Raw genomic sequence first — 19454 nt, 5'->3', positions numbered from 1 at the left:
TCGACCCCAAGACCCCGGGATCATGCCCTGAGCCGAGGGCAGAGGCTCAACTGCTGAGCCACCCAGGCGTCCCAGAAATTTTTCATAATAAAAAACACTGAGGGAAATGGCATTGATAACACACTATACTTTATAAAGCTGTAAGAAGTTAAATTTGGTTGCATAACAGCATCAGGCTTTTGCTCTTTGATGCTTCCTTGCCACCTTGCACATACCCCATACAGCCCATTTTATGGTGTGGTAAAACTGTTTGCATGGTTGTCTCTCCCACCACAATAGAAGTTCCTGGTGGGCACAGATCTAGTCTAATCTGTATTTATATTCCTATTGCTTTGTATCGTGTTTGGAGAATAGTATGTGTTCAACAATGGTGGGATGACTGCATGAAAGTGGAACTGCTAAGGTTCACTGTATACTTTCTCACATTCACTTTATTCATTTCTCACATATTCTAAAAGTTAATATGTTCAGTTTTCTTTTTTAATATGTTCAATTTTCAAAAGCAAGGTCTTTTACTTTTTCCCAAGCACACAAAATCTCCAGAGACAAAACTCATTTGTATTCAAGAGATTTCGTATTCCATTACTTAAGTCTGAACGCCTCCTAACACTCAACGTTTTCTTTTTTTCTGAAAGACTGAAGTCTCTGACTCCCAAGGAAATCTGGAATTTGTTTTATTCAAATCTTAGATAAGCCGTGAGAACTATGAGGTCCCTGAACTGGTCAAAAGCGGGAAACTGATGATCTGGGGGAAAGATAAAAACAAACACCACATAAAAAAAAGTCATGAAGCAACTTAACCAAGAACTTTACCAAGAAACGAGATAGAACGTCTTAAGGAGCGTCCGCGGGACGTCTCAAACCCTCCCCTCACCCTCACCCCCACCCCCACCCCCACCCCCACCCCCACCCCGATGGCTTCTCCCCTCCTCTCTCCAAGTCAGCCAGTCAGAGGCCGCGCCGCGCGGCCACTCCCAACATGCCGCGGGACTCCGGCTGACGCCGCCGAAGACGCTGCTTCTCACGTCAACCTCCGCCAGACGACGTGGTTTCGCGGCGGGAGAACCAGGTTCTGGGCTGGACGGCCCGAGTCTGAGTCCCAGCCTGCCCCCCCCCTCCTGCCAGATGTGCGACTCTCGCCCTTTCCCGGCTCCAGTCTCCTCATCTGCGCCCCGGTGAGGACTCTAACCCCAGCCGGCGCAGAGTGACTGCCGAGATGAGGAGCGTGGAGGCGCCTTAAGGAGGATGCAAGCGACTCCCAAGCACGCGGTGTTCACAACCAGCCCCAGACCAATCTCTCAAAGTCACCGCCGTCCCTCACTCCCTTCCTGCCCGGCGGCCGTCCTGAGGCCGCTCCCTCTGGTCCGCCCCATGCGGAAGCCGCGCGGCGCCGTCCGCCGTACCTGCAGCCACTTGGTCAGCGGGGCCCTCCTGCTGACCCATGACGAAGTCGTGCACGAGGCCCCACAGCGCGCCCGTAGGCGCCACCGCCTCCAGAGCGGCGGCGGCGGCCATGACGCGAACCAGAGACCGCGGGAGGGGAAGTGGGCGGTGGCACGGGACGGGCCTCTGAGCGCACGCGCCCCCTGGGCCAATCGCCTGGCGAAGGCGAAAGAGGCGGGGCTGTCCGTGGATCACGTGCCTGCCGGCCCCCGGCCCGGCAGCTCCAGCTCCAGGGAGGGCTGGGACGGTCCCTCCCTGGGGGGCGGGGCTTGGGGCCTGGGCGGTGGCGCGGGCCGGGGAGGCGGCTGCCGGGCACGCAGCCGGGGGCCGTTGAGGGCGAATGCTTCCCGGCCCGGCTGCCCGGGAGACGGGCGGCTGGGCGGTCACCTGGCCGGTCACCTGGCCGGGTGGGGCCAGGGGGCGGTACACACCTGGAGGAAGCCAATGAGAAAACCAGGCCCGGTCCGAGGGGGCGGTGCCGCCGGTCACATGCGCACCTGGGGCGGGCGGCGGCGGAGGCGCGGGCACCGCGGGCGGGCGGCGGGGAGCTGGGCCGGGCTGGGGCGGGGTTAGGCAGGTGAGTGACAGCCTCTGGGGGGCCGGCCCCAGCTGGGCGCCCCGAGCTAGCAGGGAGTAGCTGCGCCGGTGCCCGCCCCCTCTCTCCGCCCCTCCAGCGGAGCTGGTCTCCGGCCGGGCACCGTCGCGGGCCCCCCTGGCCCGGCCACCTGGGACTGTGCTGAGGAATCGGCCACCTCCCTCTCCCCTCGCCCGCAAAGTTTGTGGCGAAGCCGGCGCCCGGGCCGAGCGCGCCCCCGGGGGGAGATCCGGGAGCGCCCGATGTTGGGAGGCGGGAGCCGTTGACCCGGGACGCCGCGGTCCGGGACAGGAGCTCTGAGCCGCCGACAAGCCCGCCGCCTCCCGTGCATGGGGCCCGGCTGAAGAGCCAGCATGGGCAACTGCGTGGGGAGACAGCGCCGGGAGAGGCCGGCCGCCCCGGGACACCCCCGCAAGCGAGCAGGTAACGAGAGGGAGGGAGCGGGGCCACGCGCCTCGCCAGTTGTCCCCCTCCTCGCCTCAGCCCCGGGCCGCCCAAGCGACCTCCCACGGCTCCCGGCGCCTGGGTCTCCCAGTGGCTGCTACGTAGCCAGACGGGGGCCCGCTCCCCAGCCCTGGTGGCGGGGGGAGCGGAGTTGGGGCAGCTGCGAGCCCTGACCCGGCTGCGAGCCCAACTCGCTCCAACTGGGAAGCTCCGAGGGGGGGCGGGGGCGGGGGCGGGGGCGGGGGCAGGAAATGTTTGCAGACCGCGGCGGGGCCGGCGGAGAGGAGCGGGGCCCGGGACGGGGGCGCCGCTGGCCTGGCAGCCGGGCTGGGGTCGGAGGCTGGCCCGTCGGGGCACGGCGCGGGGAGCCAGCGTCCCCAGCACTCGGAGCGAGCGAGAACTGTCGCTTTTCCGAAGACTGTCTGTGTCATTATCCGGCTGCAGATCGTGTCTGCCGGAATCCAACTGGCAAAAGCAGCGCAGGACTCTGGGAAAGAAATCTTTATTTCTCCCGCAAGGCTTTTTAGAGCCTCCCGGCTGTCTGGAGTCTAGAGAAGGTGGGGTGCGGGGTGGGAATCGCTGGGGGTTGCTGGGATCCTTCCCAGCCTGGGGATGGGATCTGCTCCCTGGTGATCCGCAGGGGCTGGGCAGCGCCTTCTCACTTTCTTGGTACACTCCTCCTATACTGGCGCTTCGCCCTGGGAAGAGGTCTGGCGTTCGTTTCCCCGGGTCTTGTACTCACTTCCTTCTCGGAGGGTGTTGCAAGGACCTTCTGAGAATGATAAAAATCGTATACTTCAGAGTTGAAAGGGACCTTCAAACTCGTCTGGAGTCCAGATAGACCTAACTCCTCCTCCTGTCTGTGTAGAAGCCCAGATCCAGAGAGGTTAAACCACTTGCCCAAAGCCACACAGCGAGTTAGCAGTGCAGCTGGGGCTACTACGCAGTCTCCTCATCCACCCAGTTGCCACATATCCCTTTATGTAAGAGGGGCCACAGCCATGGTTGTTAATGAAGTGGAAACTCTAGTTGGAATTTCCGGCCTCCTTTGACACTGAAGGTGTGTTGCTTGGGTTGTGGAAACTGGGAAGGAAGATGAGGGCAAATGTGCGGGAAGCAGAGAAGGATGTCTGTGTGGTGGACAGGATGACTTGTGGAAGAAGAAAAATGTTTTTCGGGGGGTGGAGGGACGAGGTAAAATTTAACATTGAAAAAAACCTTTTGGCAACCCTGGCCATTCTGACTGAGGAAAGTTGATTCTCAAACCCAAGGGCTTTCCTTCGTTCATTCATTCATTTGCCCGCCAAATACTTATTATTTATGTGCTCAGTCCACATGATTGATTTTGTAGCATTTTTCGCTGGTGCCGATCCTCTCGTGCTTGAAGCTCTTCCCTTCTTGGCATTAGACTATCCTGCTTTTATCCTCTGATCACTGTTCACGATCACATCGCGTCCTAGATGTGCGCACACCCATGGTTCAGCTTGACTCCCCCCACCCCCCATACACCTTCCCAGAGAAATCATACTCAGTCCCACAACTCTGTCCACTGGGGGAGACCCCTATACTGTATCTTCAGCTATTACCTGTCAAATTCCAGACTCACATCAGTAAAAGCCCACTGGACACGCTGATATAGTTATCATTAGAGTCAGCACTTCTAAAACCAAGCTCTGCATCTCTGCCTTCAGCCAGCTTCCCTTTACTCTTCCATTCTTGAAGCTGCCTAACGTCATACTTTGGAGATGTCTCTCTGCTGGCTTTCTCTGCCTCTCAGCCAGTCAGCCACTGCGACCTGCTGGTTCTTCCTTGGGAAGCCATACAAACCTGCTCCTTCCACTCTGCTTCACTCCCTTGTCATCTCAAGTCTACCCCACCTCCCTGGCTAAAGTTAGTTCCCCACCAAAAGCAAGTTCATCTTCGGTCACTCATCTGATGTCTGCACACTGTGCACCCTACCACCCTACCCCCAGAAGATGTTTGTCAAATTAACTTTTTTTGAATCCTATAATTCTATGCTTAGAAATCTTTTTTTTAAACAGAAACTTTTTTTTTTTTTTAAAGTAAATTCTACACCCAGAATGGGGCTCGAACTCACAACTGCAAGATTAAGAGTTGCGTGCTCTACTGGCTGAGCCAGCCACATGCCTGTTTAGAAATCTTTTTGCACTTCTCCGCTTCTGTAGGAACTTTAACTTTCAAGGCTGTCCAGTTTGGTCGGGTCCTTTTTAAAGGCATGATTTTTTTTCTTTTCCCTTTATTAAGGCCACCAGTGTTTGCTCCATTGCCATTTTCCCCTTATCAAGAGCCTTTCTTCCTTTCAAGGTTTGCCTCAAATCCCATATCTTTCTAGAAGCACCTTGCCTGACAATTCCAAATCCTCCCCTTCTGAGGAGAACTGCAGACACATTATGCCATTTACTTAACAATTATCTACTCCACATAATTAGTCATTTCTTTGATGTTTATAGTCTTGTATCAGCACCTATCCTGCAAGCCTTGAAGACCTGGGTTCTGTCCTATCCTTATGTATTTGTCTCTCACACCCGCTTATATAGCCATACAGATACACACATGCAGGTGCGCGCACACACACACAGTCAGCATTTAGCACACTGACTTGAACAGAGGAAGCACCCAATATTTGCCGATTTTAGAGCATTAACCTAACTGCATCCTAGTGTCTGAATTTTTCACGTAAACATTTTACTGAAGTATATATCTGCATTTTTTTAACCTGCTAGTGTATCATTTTTTCAATTCTGTAGGTCCCCCTATGAATAGCTTTATTCATAAAGTCCAAAGCCAAGAGGGACTCTGTAGGATGACAAGTTTGGTATGAAGGAAGGGATCCTCCTTAACTTCACAGCGTGCACCTGGCATTCCTGTAACATCTGCAGGTTACCCTTTGACAAAGACATAGTTTGATGTTGTAACACTAATGCCTAAAACTCTCCAGCTCCCTTGGTAACTCTTACCTTTCCTTTGCCACTGGGGTAATAGGAAGAAATCATCAATAGAGAGCTAGAACCTGAGTTCTAGTCCTGGGACAGTAGCAGGGTGACCCTGGGCAAGTCCTCAAAAACCTCTCTCAGGTCACACTTTCAGTATCATGGATAGGGACAGGATTGTACAAGATCAGCACTGTTTCATCATCTTCACAAAGACAGCTGTTCAAAACTGTAAAGTTATTGAGTTGAAATCTTATACCTTGTTATGTTACCCTTTGGCCTTAGTTCTGTCTTCCTAGTCATTTGGCAGGTAAAGCAGAGACATTACACCCATTGGTCAGGCCATCTTATGTCAGCTAGGAGGTTTGTGATTATAATTCTTTTTTATTTTTTAACTATTACTCATAATGTATGGCCTATGTTCCTTCTTCAGGTGTTGGGTGGTCCTTACATGCTTTAGAGAATACTTGGGGATTTACTTATTTGGGGGGGCTCCCACCACCCAGTACATAGCAGCCATCCCTCCACCCCCCACCCTCCACCCAGGGAGAAAGAGAGGTAGTAGAACAGGCAGGTCTCTTGCCTGGCTCCACCCTGTGAGAATGTGGCAGGGCTGAAACCCAAATATCTGATTCTATGATGTGCCAGGCATATCACTTACATTCTGGAATCTCAAGCCCCGTATGGACAGACCCAGGGCCCTGTTTTGAGCTGGTTGGGCTTGGCGCTGTGGTTGCAAGAGAGTTTGCTTCTCATTGTGTGGGTTGCTGTGGCTATTCTTGAGGGAGTAATTGGGCAACTTCTCCATTTGCCCAGTAAATATTTACTGAGTGCCAGGTACCTTGCTGGCTGTGAACAGACATGATCCTTGGCCACATGGAGCTTACAGTTTGGGGGGGGGGGGTAATAGACATGTATTCATACAAATTACACATGATCATACATGGAAATTCTCTATGATAATACATACAATCATGTATTACTATATAGCTGGTGACTCCCACATGGATAATTTCAGTGCATACTCTTCAATTCCAACCTTGTAAATTCTGCCGATACTCACCACATTTGGCGTCTAAAAGCCTTCCTAGTTTAACATGTCCAAAACCAAAGGAACCTGTGCCCCCACCCTTGTTCCTCCCAAAGTCTTTCTGTCTCAGTTAATGGTGATTTCATCCTTCCAGGTTGCCTGAGCCCCCCAAAACTGTAGTCACCTCTGACACCTCCTCTTTCTCTCAATCCTACATCCATTTAATCAATAGGTCCTATTGGCTTTGCCCTAAATATATTCAGAACCTTGAGTCTCATCATCTTCACTGCTTTAGCCCTGGTCTAAGCTGCCATGGGCCTCTTAACTGACCTTCCTGCTTCCTCCCTTGTCTCCCGACAGACTGTTGTCATCACAGCAGCCAGAGTGATGCTGTAAACTGTAAGTCAGATTTTGTTACTTCTTTGCTCCCTGTCTCATTCAGAGTCCTTGTGTTGGTCTACAAGATGTGATATGATTTCACCAGTTACCTTTAAGCTATCTCTTGTTCTTCATCGCCTATTCCATCCTCTGATACCTGAATGGGTCCATTCCTGTCTACCTCACCTCCTCCACATCCCCTCAAACATTCCTCCTCAGTCAAGGCCTTCCAGGCTATCCTTTGAAAAACCAGTCCCCTTCGCAGTACTACTTGCTGTCAGCATTATCTACCTGCCTTTCCTGTTTTATTTTTCTCCATGGCACTCACCATCAACTGGCACCAGCTGCCTCCCCTACCTTGTGCAGTCAGAAATTTTTATTTATTTGCTCCCTGATACATAAAGTAGTGCCTCACATACAGTAGGTGCCTAGTAAGTCCTTGTTGGATGAAGCTAGTGTATCTGAGTTGGGAAGGTCTATGGAAAAGCAGGAATGAGCAACCTGAGTGCTCTCTCATATTAGGTGGGTATTAGGGCACATATCTAATAAGGAGACTTAAGCAGCAATTTCACAGTGCTGTTCTGTTTCTGAGACTGGCTTCTCTCTCACCGCAGGCTTGGGTAAGGTCTCAAGTACCTGGGATATAATTCCCTCTGGTTTGGGAGTCTCTTGCTAGGAGACATGAGCTGTAACAGCAGAGCAGCATCAAGTCCTCTGTTAGGGTTCTAAACAGGCAATGACGCTTTCTTTCTTTTCTTTTTTTTTTAAGATGTCTGACTTTTTACATTTTTTTTAAAGATTTTATTTATTGGGATCCCTGGGTGGCTCAGCGGTTTAGCGCCTGCCTTTGGCCCAGGGTGTGATCCTGGAAACCCGGGATCGAGTCCCGCGTCTCTCTCTCTCTGTGTTGTCTCTCATGAATAAATAAATAAAATCTTTTTTAAAAAAAAGATTTATTTATTTATGATAAACATAGAGAATGGCATAGACACAGGCGGAGGGAGAAGCAGGCTTCACGCCGGGAGCCCGACGCGGGACTCGATCCCGGGTTTCCAGGATCACACCCTGGGCCAAAGGCAGGCGCTAAACCGCTGAGCCACCCGGGCTGCCCGCTATGGCACTTTCTTGACATTTTATGTCATTTAATGCATCTCCTAGATACACATGGTATTTGTCATCATCAACTCAAGGGGCAGGGATGAGGTGGTCTAATAGACTGGGGAGCAGGAAGGAGGATGCTGTGGATTCTAGGCCTTTCTCTACCAAGCAACTTGCTGAGGAATTTTTAGAATCATAGAATTTCAGAGCTGAAAGGAACTTAAAGTTTTCTTTAACCTCTTTTTCTTTTCCAGCTATTAAAAAGAGAATAAAGGTATATCTACTCCCTGCCGAGTTCACAGAAATGTGGTACAACCTATATAAAAACTGCATGAGTTCCTTTAAATTTTGAATGTGTCAGGGTCAAGACATTGTAGGGAAGTACTCAAGGTCAAGTGTATTCAAAAGAGAAGAGGTCTAGTCCCTCTGCCCCTTTCTTGAGTGGTGATCTTGGGCAAGTCATTTGTTTGTGTTCAGCTGATCCTCTACTTCTAAAAAATGATAATTTCACTTTACTTCAGAAAGATGTTATGGGGATAAAATAAACTAACACTTTTTTAAAAATTACTTTCATGACTGGATGATCTGCTTACATATGAGGTCCCAACCCAGATCCTCATCTGGCATTGATGGAAAACAAGGCCTTGGTTCTCTGCTTCTTCCTAATTGTGTGTGTGACTTTGATCTATCTGAGCCTCAGTTTCCCGGTTCATGCAGTGGGATGACTGCTACCCTACCCACCTCCCAGAGAGGTTTTAAGAATCAAGTGAGATCCTGGATAAAAGGAGATTTTGTGAACTTATAAAGTTTCTATTATCCTAGCCACAGGATTTTTACACACAAAAACCATAGCCAGTGATTTTCCCCACAAGACCATTGAAGCTTACTGTTTTTTAAAAGAGCAAAACTATAAAAGAAATGTTTAAAAACTATTTTTGGATGGGAGTCTTTCTGAAATGGATGATAACCTCTTTGCAACTCAGGGCTGTTGCGACTCAGGGCTGTTGAGTTCATACCTGTATTGGTGGAGATGGGTATCACAAAAGCTTCTTTCTGTCAAAAGCCTTTATTTCTGAAAGAAAGGTGAACTGGTGGCAAACAGAAGGAGATTGCTGAGAGAGACCCCATTCTCCACAGTGTCCAGCCTCGAGGTCTTAAGTAGCATTGGGGTGGGGAGGTTCTGGATTCCTGTTCTGGGCTCTGAATGAGAACAGCATCCTGCCTGATGAGTTACTATGCTTGTGACAGTGTGAGGCCTCTGGACTTCTGGGACTGCAGGGCAGTGGGCCCCAAACTAAATGGCTGTTGTGCTTTCAGGTTTCACATTTCCACCTATAATCTGTCTTCTGCCCGGTAGCAGTCACTTCTTATTTTTATTTCCCCACTTTAAAAAAATGTGGTTAGATATACCTAACATCATACACTCAGATATATAGTTCTGTACAGTAAGTATACTCACGTTGCTGTGCAGCCATCACACCATCCATCTCTACCAACTTTTTCATCTTTCTTAATTGAAACTCTGTCCCCATTAAACGCAGACTCCTCATTCTTCCCTCCCTCAGCCCCTGGCAACTTCCATACTACTCCCTTTCTCTCTGAATTTGACCCCTCCAAGTACCTCATATAAGTGGAATGAAGCAATATTTTAACTTCTTATTTCACTTAGTGTACTATCTTCAGGATTCTTCCATGATGTAGCACATGTTAGAATTCCCTTCCTTTTTAATGCTGAATAATTTCCATTATATGTCTATACCACATTTTGTTCATTCATCTGTAAGTGGGCACTCAGGCTGCTTCTACTTTTTGGCTATTGTGAATAATGCTCCTGTGAACATGGGTGTACAAATCTGTTTGAGTGCCTCCTTTTAGTTCTTTTGTGTAGATATCCAGAAGTAGAATAGCCAGATCATATTTTCATTCTATGTATAACTTTTTAAGGAATTGCCATACTATTTTCCTCAGCGGCTGTACCAATGGGCTGTACATTCCCCCAGCAATGGATTAGGGTTCCAATTTCTTCATGTTCTCACCAATAATATTTGTTATATTATGATTTTTATTTTATTTGCTTGTTTTTTAAAAGATTTTCTTTATTTGAGAGAGAGGGAGAGAGAGCACACAAGCCAGGGGGAAGGGCAGAAGGAGAGGGGACAAGCAGGCTCTCCACTGAGCATGGAGCCTGATACGGGGCTCAATCCCAGGATCCCAAGATCATGACCTCAGCCGAAGGCAGACGTTTAACTGACTGAGCCACCACCCAGGCTCCCCTGCTTGTTTTTGATAATAGCTATCCTATTGGGTATGAAGTGACACCTGATCATAGAGGTCATTTCTTGAGAGTCCATCTACTGGGTTCAAATAGCAGCCCCTCCCATTTCCTGGGGGAAACAGCTGGGATTGTTAGAATTGTACCTAGAGAAAGAGCAGATGAGCTCTTAGTGAAGCCTAAGGGGCCCTCCAAGGAGGGAAGTACGGGAGCTCCTGTGGGTGGATTCTGTGACATCTTTTCTGGTCAGTCAGAATTTGGCTTGCCTCTGGGTTTCTAACTAGGTGGTCAATGGATGGTGAGATGGATGGATGGATGGATGGATGGGGCTTCCAGTTAAATGAAGCAGGTCTGTGTTGTTATAATTCATCTAGCTCCTAGAGAATGTTAACACTGTCTTAACATGGAGTGAGCACCAATTTTTTTTTTTTTTTTTAAGCTCTTTTGCGTGTGAGAGATTCAGAACTGTGGTTCAGATGGGAGCATGTAGGGTTGAGTAAAAAGTAAGGAGTGACAGTGACATGGTGACGTGATGAGTTTGCTACTCAAAGCCATGTGCTTCTCTCTGATGGGGACAAGGTCTCCCTGCTTACTGAGCTCACATGGAAGAGGGCCCAAGCTCAGTATGCATTCATACCTCCAACCAGCCCCAGCCCCCTCAACTCAATATCCCTTATTGTCAGGAAAGGGGGTGGAGCATCTCCTGCAGGGTATGGGGAGAGGGGGACAAGGATGGCTCCTCATTTGTACCTGTCTTCTCAGGGAGCCTGGCACCAGAGTTCGAGCCTAGGCAGCCAGCCAGTCACCAAGCAGCCTAGATCTTAGAGGACTCAGAGTTTTGTTGTTTTTAGGGCTGGAAGAGATACAGTTGGCAGTAGCTCACCTTTGCTTGGTGTTTACCGTGTGCCAGGAGCATCACGCGCAGTATCTTGGCTCATCCTCACAACTGTGAGGACACTATTGGACACTATTATCACCGTTTTACAGATGAAGAAATTGAGCCCTAGAAAGGTAGTGTCTCCTGCCTAAGGCCATGCAGGTTGTAAACTGCAGAGCCAGGACAGGAACCCAAGTGGTCTGACTTCAGAGCATGAGCTTTTTGGTCCTTGTATAGTTTATCTTCCCCGGATAGGAGGAAGAGAACACATGATTTTTGTGTTTAAAGTGAGTTTATTATTATTGAGCATCTTTAGGCACCTCACTAGGCCCATTCAGACAATCATCTCATTTGATTGTCCTCATTGTACCTATGGGAACATTTCTACCCATTTTACATATGGGAAAGATGATGGTCAGGAGAATAAATTGATTGCTGGAGGTCACGAGGCTGAGGAGAGGCAGTGCTAGAGCTCATCTTAAGTAGTTTGACTCAAATTCTAGTGCTCAGAGCTCATTCTATTGTGCTCTCTCCCCCCCCCCCCCCCCATGAGAAGAAGCTGGAAGTCTGCTCTAAAGCCTGCAAAGCTCCAAGGACTGTAGCCACTCTGCTCCCTTCTTGATGCTGTTGCCACCTCCTTTAATTTCCCAACCGCTAAACTAGAACCTCTACACCTAGGAGCCACATAAGTCCATTGTCCTGGATCAAGTGCTTGGCACTTAGTAGATGCTCAGTAAATATGTGTTGAATGTTGTTTGAGGGTTGAGTGTGCTGGAAGCAGTAGAACTCAGCCAAATTGCATTCCTTTTTTAAAAAAATTTTATTTATTCATGAGAGAGAGACAGACACACAGGCAGAGGGGAGGAGGCTCCATGCAGGGAGCCCGATGTGGGACTCAATCCCGGGACTCCGGGATCATGCCCTGGTCCGAACGCAGGTGCTAAACCGCTGAGCCACCCAGGGATCTCCGCCAAATTGCATTCCTAAAGAGACATACAGGTAGAAGGCAAATATCATTGTTAGTTCCTTCTTCTCCCAGAATGAACTTCCACTTTCCAACTCTTAGATGCCAGGGACTTGAAGAAAAGAGTGCTCTGGCTCTGCAGATTTTGAATTATTCCCAATGCCCAAGGGAAAAGAGGCAGCGGAGTCATATTAGCAAACTGCTTGCTGGATCAGGTGTCACTGTTTGTTATTAATAAGACTAATGATTTCTTGCTTTGTTCAGTGTCTTGCCATTTTTAAAGCACTTTCACACATATTATATATGATTTTATTTCCCACAACCATCTTCTTAGGTAGGCAGGGCAGGAATAATTTTCTCCCCATTTTATGGGTGAGGATACTGAGATTTAGTGAGGTTGCCAAACTGCCCAAGATTATTGACAACTAAGTGGTAGAGCGGTAGAAGCCATAGTAGGTGACGGCTCCACTGCTTTCAGGTCAGAGGCAGTTTCCACATCTATAAAATGAGAACAAGAGTAGGGCCACTTAGGGTAGTCAAGGACTCCATCACACAAGTGGTGATGTGTGTGAAGTGATCAGCACAGTGCCCACTCACAACAGATCCTTAATGAATAATGGCAATGGGTTGTTTGTTAATGGCAATAACCAAAGCCAAGTTCATGGTTACTTTGGGAATTTGTATTCTACTGACTCTTGGTCAGCCCAGAGTGTTGGGAAGAGCAGAATGTAGCCTCCCCTGCCCCCACTAGGAAAATCTGCTTTGGGCCAAACTCTGGCCCTTCCCCTGGAGTCAGAGTGTATAACAAGGGCTGACCATGAATGAATGAATGAATGAATGAATGAATTTTTTAAAAGATTTATTTCTTTTACAGAAAGAGAGCATGGGCATGCGTGCGCACGCGCGCGCACACACACACACACACACACACGCATAAGAGTTGGGGAGGGGCAGAGGGAGAGAATCCAAAGCAGACTCCGCGCTAAGCAGGGAGCCATCTCACACAACCCTGAGATCACAAACTGGGCGGAAACCAAGAGTCAGCTGCTTAACTGACTGAGCCACCCAGGCCATGAATTTCTTTTGATTTGCAAAATTTAGAATCTTCCAAACAGGACAACAAGATACCAGTTTTTTCTTTTGGTAGCAGATAATTAGGACAATATGACAAGTATTTTGTTATTTAGTATCCATTTGCAGTTTATTATTCCAACTACTCCAGTTCATTAACTATGTAACCTTGGGCAAGTTGTTTTGGATGTTTGGGCCTCACTTTCCTCATCTGTAAAATGAAGATAATAGTACCTGCTCTGTAGAGCTGTCATGAGGATTAAATGAGTTAATGCACATAGTGTCCTTAGAATGGTGCCTGGGAAATATTAGGGTGACAGAACATGAGAGACTCCTAACTCTGGAAAATGAACAAGGGGTAGTGGAAGGGGTGGTGGGTAGGGGGACAGGGTGACTGGGTGATGGGCACTGAAGGGGGCACTTGACAGGATGAGCACTGGGTGTTATACTATATGTTGGCAAATTCAACTCCAATTAAAAAATATATGAAAAAAAAAAAGAATAGGCTGGGACATATTAAAGTACTCAGTAAATTGCAGTTACTATTATCACCGTGTGTGGCACTATATTTAAGCCAGTTGTCCCCAACCTTCCTCTCTCCCCTGCCCCAAGTTGAGATGCAGGCCAGTGAAGTTCATATGCAAGACCTAGCTTCCACTGTATACCCTGGTTATCTACCATTCTTGTAATTCCACTCATTTATTCAGAAAAGCAAATCGGAAACAAGTTGTGCAAGAGTGATATTATTGTAGAGATAGCCTTGAATCTAGCTTCCTTTTGAAAAATGTGAACCTTTCAGGAAAACTTGAGAACTCTTGTTAGTTACAAATCTCTTGCATCAGCCCTCCCTGCACCCCCCCACCACACACACACATATACTCCTGCTGATTCCAGTAACACCCAGTGGCTACTATTCTGAGCTGTCTCAAAACAGATACAAACATATCTTGCTTGGTAGGTCAAGGCTGGGGAGTGCCCTCAGCTTGCTATGGCTCATCTTTAGCTTGTCAGAACATCTCTGGGTCCTCTGGGCTTCCTTCCTGGAGCCTGGCACATTTTTCTAATACACTTGGTCAACTGTAGACACCTCCTTCATGAATTTTCTTGGAAAATGATCAACATCTACAGCAGAGCCACTTTTCTGCATCTGATACACAGCCCCCTCCAACTAGATTAAAAAATAATTGTTTTATAGTTATTACATACTATTATTTATTAAACACCAACTGTGTGGCAGGTACTGCAGTAGGTACTTTACACATATGTCATCTAGTCTTCCTAATAACTCTCTAAGAGACGGTCCTCATTTTAGGAGAGAAGCTCAGTGATACTATTGTGTGCAGGGTCACACAGTGAGAAATGGAAGATTTGGGATTCTAGACCACTGTCACAGATTCCCAGCTCAGCGTGCCTTCCATGCAGTACCTACCTCATTGTCAGTTTCAGCTGAGGGCTCACTGGACCCTAAACAGGTATAGCTGGTTTATTGACGTCATTGCCACCCATGACTAGCAAATCATCTACTTCTGCCTGTTCTTACACTACACATCCTGAATGTGCCAGGAAGTGTACTTCATAGGACAACAAAACCTTCATGCATTTGTCCCCTCTTCCCCCTCTCTTCTGCCCCCCGCAGTGTCTGCAAAACAGGTCATACTGACCTCCGTAATATGGGATATCCACACATGGCAATGATTTTTTTACTTAGTGAATGCGCTGTGTTCCCCCCAAATAGACTGTCATGTGGCATGGGCTTTTTCGTTTCTCAGGACCTCACGACATTACTGAATAAGTAGCATTTGTTATCATCGTTGAAATCAGTACCATTTATTAATTTCCCATGCATGCATTAAATACCCTACCAGGTGTTTGGCACCAGCATCTTCCATTTTCACATCAGACCTATAAGGTAGGCATAATTACCTCCATTTCCAAAGGAGGAAACTGAGACTTAAGAAGGTTAAGACCCTTGCCCACAAAAGTGGGGGAACTGCTATTTGAATCCTAGGATCTATATCTTAAGCACTATGTATCCCAGGACCTATATCTTAAGCACTTTGGGAAACTTCCTCCAAATATTCAGTACCTGTCCCAGGCACTGGGTTAGGTGCCAGGCACAGGAGGAAGAGTTGATTCCTTCCCCAAGGAGTTCACAGTGTGATGGACTCAACAGTACTGGAGCTTCTGTGATTGGGTTTCATTTTTCCCAAACCTGTTTCCATCTGGCCACACCCTCATTGGCAGATCTATGGCACACAGTGCCAAGGGTCCCCAGGGAGCTGGTGATGCTCTGCACAGGGAGTTTATGTCCCTATGTCTCTCTTTGCTCTTTGCCCTCCTTCCTTTGTGCTGTCGTATTGTGTTCATGGAACCAGAGCTCACCTGGGTCTTGCCCAGTGTGATAGTCCTCTTTGTGGCCTGGCCCAGAATTGGCTGCTGAGAAGGGAGGCCTTACGTGGCTGGGAACTTACTGCTACTATGGCTTTTTATAAGGCCCCAGATGATTTTCTAAACATCCACATGGTGTAGTGTATGTACTGTTATCCGATGTTATCCGAGGCCTCTCCCTGAGGAACAGGATGGGAGTTAATGGGCAAAAGGAGAGCCACACTGGGCCCTTTCATCTGCAGCCCACCCCTCCTGTTTGAAGCTGAGCCTAGCTCTGTCCTGCTGTGACGTGTGTCCCATGGAAGATCCAGGGCCTGGGTGTCTGGTTTATTGCTGACCCTCAAGTACTTTTACTGCAGCCTTAGGCAGAGATGCTCAGCCTACCACTTTTGACTGTACCACCCATTGGGCATTTGTCTATGCCAGGGCCTCTGGCCCACAGGAAGTGTCCAAGGAGAGATTTCAGCCTACTGGCCCTGTTCTCCATAGTCCAGTGCTAGTTTAGGCATAGATGGATGGGGATCTCTTTTATAGGCTGGGTCTGGGACTTCTCAGTTTTAGAGATGAAATGATCCCTTTTTCAAAAGCTGTGGAGTTGGCAGACATGTTCAGAATCTTTCCTTCCCTTTAGCAGAAGAGAATTGGCACTAATAAGGAATTTGGCTGGAGGAACTGGTTCAGGGAGGCCAAGCCACTGGTCTGTGGTCTATCCTGCATAGTCAGAGGTGGAGCTGGTATCATAAACAGGAAATCTGACTCCATTTCTCCTGTTTTTCTCTCCATCTTGCTTCATACCTGTGTACACATTATCCCTCTATGTCTCATCATGCATGATGGCTTCTGGTTAGTCTGGGGAGGGAGCAAAGACAAAGATATGGTACGATCTTCAGCAAGACATAGTGTAGACAAGCAGAGACCAAGGCAATACGAGACACTTAAGAGTTGAGATGGGATAGGGCAGTTATGAAGGGTGAGTGAGGAGAGTTGCAGAAGAGTTAGTGATTTAGGTAAGGCGTGCAGATTGGAGAGAAGCAAGTAATAGGATTTTCCTTATTGTAGAAGTTGTGTTTAAGTATAAAGTGTGAACAATGCCAGAAAGCCCAAAGAAGAAAGTCTCCTGCACACTCCCACCACCCCGTGAGAGTCCCCATTCCCATTTGGTGTTCATCCTTCCTTCCTTTTGTATTTTTTTTAGGCAGCAGAATTAAGTGAGCTGTGTACACCAAGGTTAGGGAAGGTCTCAAATAGAGTTTAGATCAAAGGAGGGGGGGCTCTGCTGGTTCCTGCATGTGGGGTACAGATGAAAGACGGGCTTCAGGTACCCGCTATCTGTGAACAGGCTGGATTGAAGCCTCCGATGTAGCATTGGGACTCAGTTTCAGTACCCTCTGCACAGGAGTCTCCCATTTGCTCCCGGGGGTCAAGGGAAAGAATTTCCCCTGAGTTGTCCATAAAGCTTGCTCCCTGCCACCTCCCCGCCCCCAGGCCACAGACTTCTCTTTTCTTCTTTACCATCCAGTTTCTTCAGCAGAGCTCTCTTCCCTGGAGTTGGGGATGCATAGTCAGTTTTGCCACACCACAAAGCCTTGCCGCTGCATGAGGTCATTTCAGGGGAGAAACTATATATAGCGGAGGACTAGCATCAGGACAGCTCCATATCGTTTGGGTTGCTTAGCATTGCCCTTCCACCGATGTAGCCAGGGTGACCTTAGACTCCACACCGGCTAGTGGGCACCACGTTGTGTCTTCATTGCCCCCTCTGTGTTCCATGGCCAGTGCTCACCCACACAGGACTGACTTCTGGCCCTGCCCAACCCTGAGAGCCTTTAAAGAGGCAGCCTTGATAGAGGGACATTGGGAAAAGTCCAAGGGTCAGAGTTCCCTTCTAGCTCTGCCACTTGGAGCTTAGGCTGGTATATATAACAAACAGGCACTGCACTGGTTGATGCCAGGGAGACTGGAACCCCAAAAGGTTCTACTGAAGTCATGGGGTCCTGTAGAACACACAGTTTGAAAACCACTGGGTAGGACGACCCTCTGGGGTTTCTTTGAGCCTTCAGATTTGTGGGTTTGGCCTTGTGGTGGCCTCTGGCCATAAGATGACCCATCAGTAGGGGTGCAAACTTTGTGACCTCTTGGAGATTTTGATAGTTATCATGGGTAGACTGGGGGCATGGTATAGGGACAGAAATCTTGGTGGGGAGATAGATGGAGATACCACAGAGATCATGGATCCAGTCTGACTTGCTGGTCTGCACTGCCATAGGCTGTTTTCTCTGGTCTGCTCCCATTTGCTTTTCCTTTCAGTGTTGGTTTGTCCCAAAGAGATTAAAATGAGGTTATAATGCACTTCAGGCAAGGAAAGTGCATTTAATTTAAGTTGCCTGGGGCTGAGTTTCACATGTTATGTGTGGAGTATTTGTAGAGCACGGAGGTGCCTTTGGCGGAAATCAGAAAGCCAGGATCTCGGGCCAGTTTTCCTTCATTCAGCAAGTTTGTTTGTCAAGCACCTACTTTGTATTCCTGGAGAAGCATGAGGGAGATCCCAGCTGTGTTAGGACCCCTTGATTGTGAGTAACAGAAACCCACTGATTCTAGCTTAAACAAAAAAAGTGATTTATTATAGGGTTGGGGGCGGGGAGACTGCTTAGGACCCTTACAGCAGGATTGCTGCCTGGCTGAAGCAGGAATTGGGAAAACCTCTTTAGAATCTGTTTACCTCAACTGTGTGTCTCTTTGGTCTTCCTCTCTCTCCACAGCCCAGACAGTCCCAAGTGTTCCCGCAACAGTCCCAGCCATACTCAGAGGAACTCAACTATCCCAGCCCCAAGTTCAGGTTCCTAGGGGAGCCCATCCAGTTGGCCCAGCTTGATCCACTCAGCTCCAACCACAGGATGGGGGGTCCAATGTGACAAAACCTGTCTGGGTGGAGGCCTTCCTGACTCCTGTAGACTGGGGGTAGCTCGAGAGGAGGGAAATCCATAGCTCTGAAGCTGTCTGTTCTTCTAGGCCTTAGTAAGGAGCTCTGGTCCCAGGGAGAGAAACAGGCATATGACCTACTAGCCATCCAGAAGACAAAGAGGTGACCCTTGCAGAGTCTGCTTGTTACTGAGTATACACCTCCTCCAGTTGGGGCTGTCAGGAGGGGACAGGGCTCCCCAGGCTGGTATGGATAGGGCTCCACACAGAGCAGAGGCCCCTCCAGGTTAGCTCAGGGAGAAAGGGTTTGCTGGCAGGGTCACCTCAAGGCATCTGGCCTCCTGGGAGCTGGGGCTGGAGAGCAGTCAGGAATGGAGGCGGCTCTATCTTTTGGGGGCTGGTGGCCTCTCTGCTTTCATCTGAGCATCTGCTCTTGGCTTCCCTCTCTGTAGACCCAGCCTTCTCCTCTTACTCATCCGCTTGTTCCATGACTGAGCACACCAATGCTGAGTTCTGGCAGCCTGTGGGATTGGCTTCTCTGGGTCACGGGACCACCCAGGTACAGGCTGCAGGTGCAGGGCCTGATCACACAGGATTTGAGGCTGCCCCTTTCCGGGCTTTGGGTGGGACAGGCATTAAGAAACACTCTCCTGCTGGACGCTTATGAGCACTGGAGAGTGGAGCCTCAAAGATGGAAGCGAGGAGGGGCTTGGTGAGGCAGACCAGCCTAAGCTAAAGCAGAGATGCAGGGTGGGGCTGGGGGGCAGTTGTGTTCTGTGGAGAGGGGGCAGTAAGAGGTAAGGCTTGAAAATTCCCTTCAAAGCCGAGCTGTGAGGCAGGGATGTGGAAGTGATGGGGAGCCACCAAGAATGTGTGACCAGAGGGATGCCAGGGACTCTACCGTGGATTCAAGGATGAGGAGGTTGGCAAGGGAAGGGTTGGATCAGGACAGAAGACCAAAGCCAACTAGGAGGCTGGCAGTGCTCAGGCAGGAGAAGGGACATGTCGGTAGTGGGAGTGCCAG

At 48.9% G+C, this 19454-nt stretch overlaps 2 protein-coding genes across 6 annotated transcripts in view; one reads left to right on the top strand and one right to left on the bottom strand.

Moving 5' to 3' along the window:
- Window positions 1-1564, bottom strand: part of MMS19 (MMS19 cytosolic iron-sulfur assembly component) — a 34653-nt gene extending 33089 nt beyond the window's left edge. For 3 of the 4 annotated variants that reach the window (XM_077878092.1, XM_077878095.1, XM_077878093.1), the window contains exon 1: window positions 1404-1563. In XM_077878092.1, the coding sequence (XP_077734218.1) occupies window positions 1404-1515 (112 nt within the window). In that variant the 5' untranslated portion in view covers window positions 1516-1563. Of the gene's footprint in view, window positions 1-1403 lie in introns of all 4 variants that reach the window. The other variant, XM_077878096.1, reaches the window with a different exon arrangement.
- A 447-nt stretch (window positions 1565-2011) lies between these two features.
- The window catches only part of UBTD1 (ubiquitin domain containing 1), a 55486-nt gene continuing 38043 nt past the window's right edge, over window positions 2012-19454 (top strand). Inside the window, exons 1-2 of one of the 2 annotated variants that reach the window (XM_077878108.1) lie at window positions 2012-2461; window positions 6824-6862. In XM_077878108.1, coding sequence (XP_077734234.1) covers window positions 2392-2461; window positions 6824-6862 — 109 coding nt within the window. In that variant the 5' untranslated portion in view covers window positions 2012-2391. The remainder of the gene's footprint in view (window positions 2462-6823; window positions 6863-19454) is intronic. The other variant, XM_077878110.1, reaches the window with a different exon arrangement.

The sequence above is a fragment of the Canis aureus genome, chromosome 29 (assembly GCF_053574225.1).
Source record: "Canis aureus isolate CA01 chromosome 29, VMU_Caureus_v.1.0, whole genome shotgun sequence".
In the NCBI taxonomy this organism is placed as follows: Eukaryota; Metazoa; Chordata; class Mammalia; order Carnivora; family Canidae; genus Canis; species Canis aureus.
This window is presented reverse-complemented; position numbering and strand designations above follow the sequence as displayed.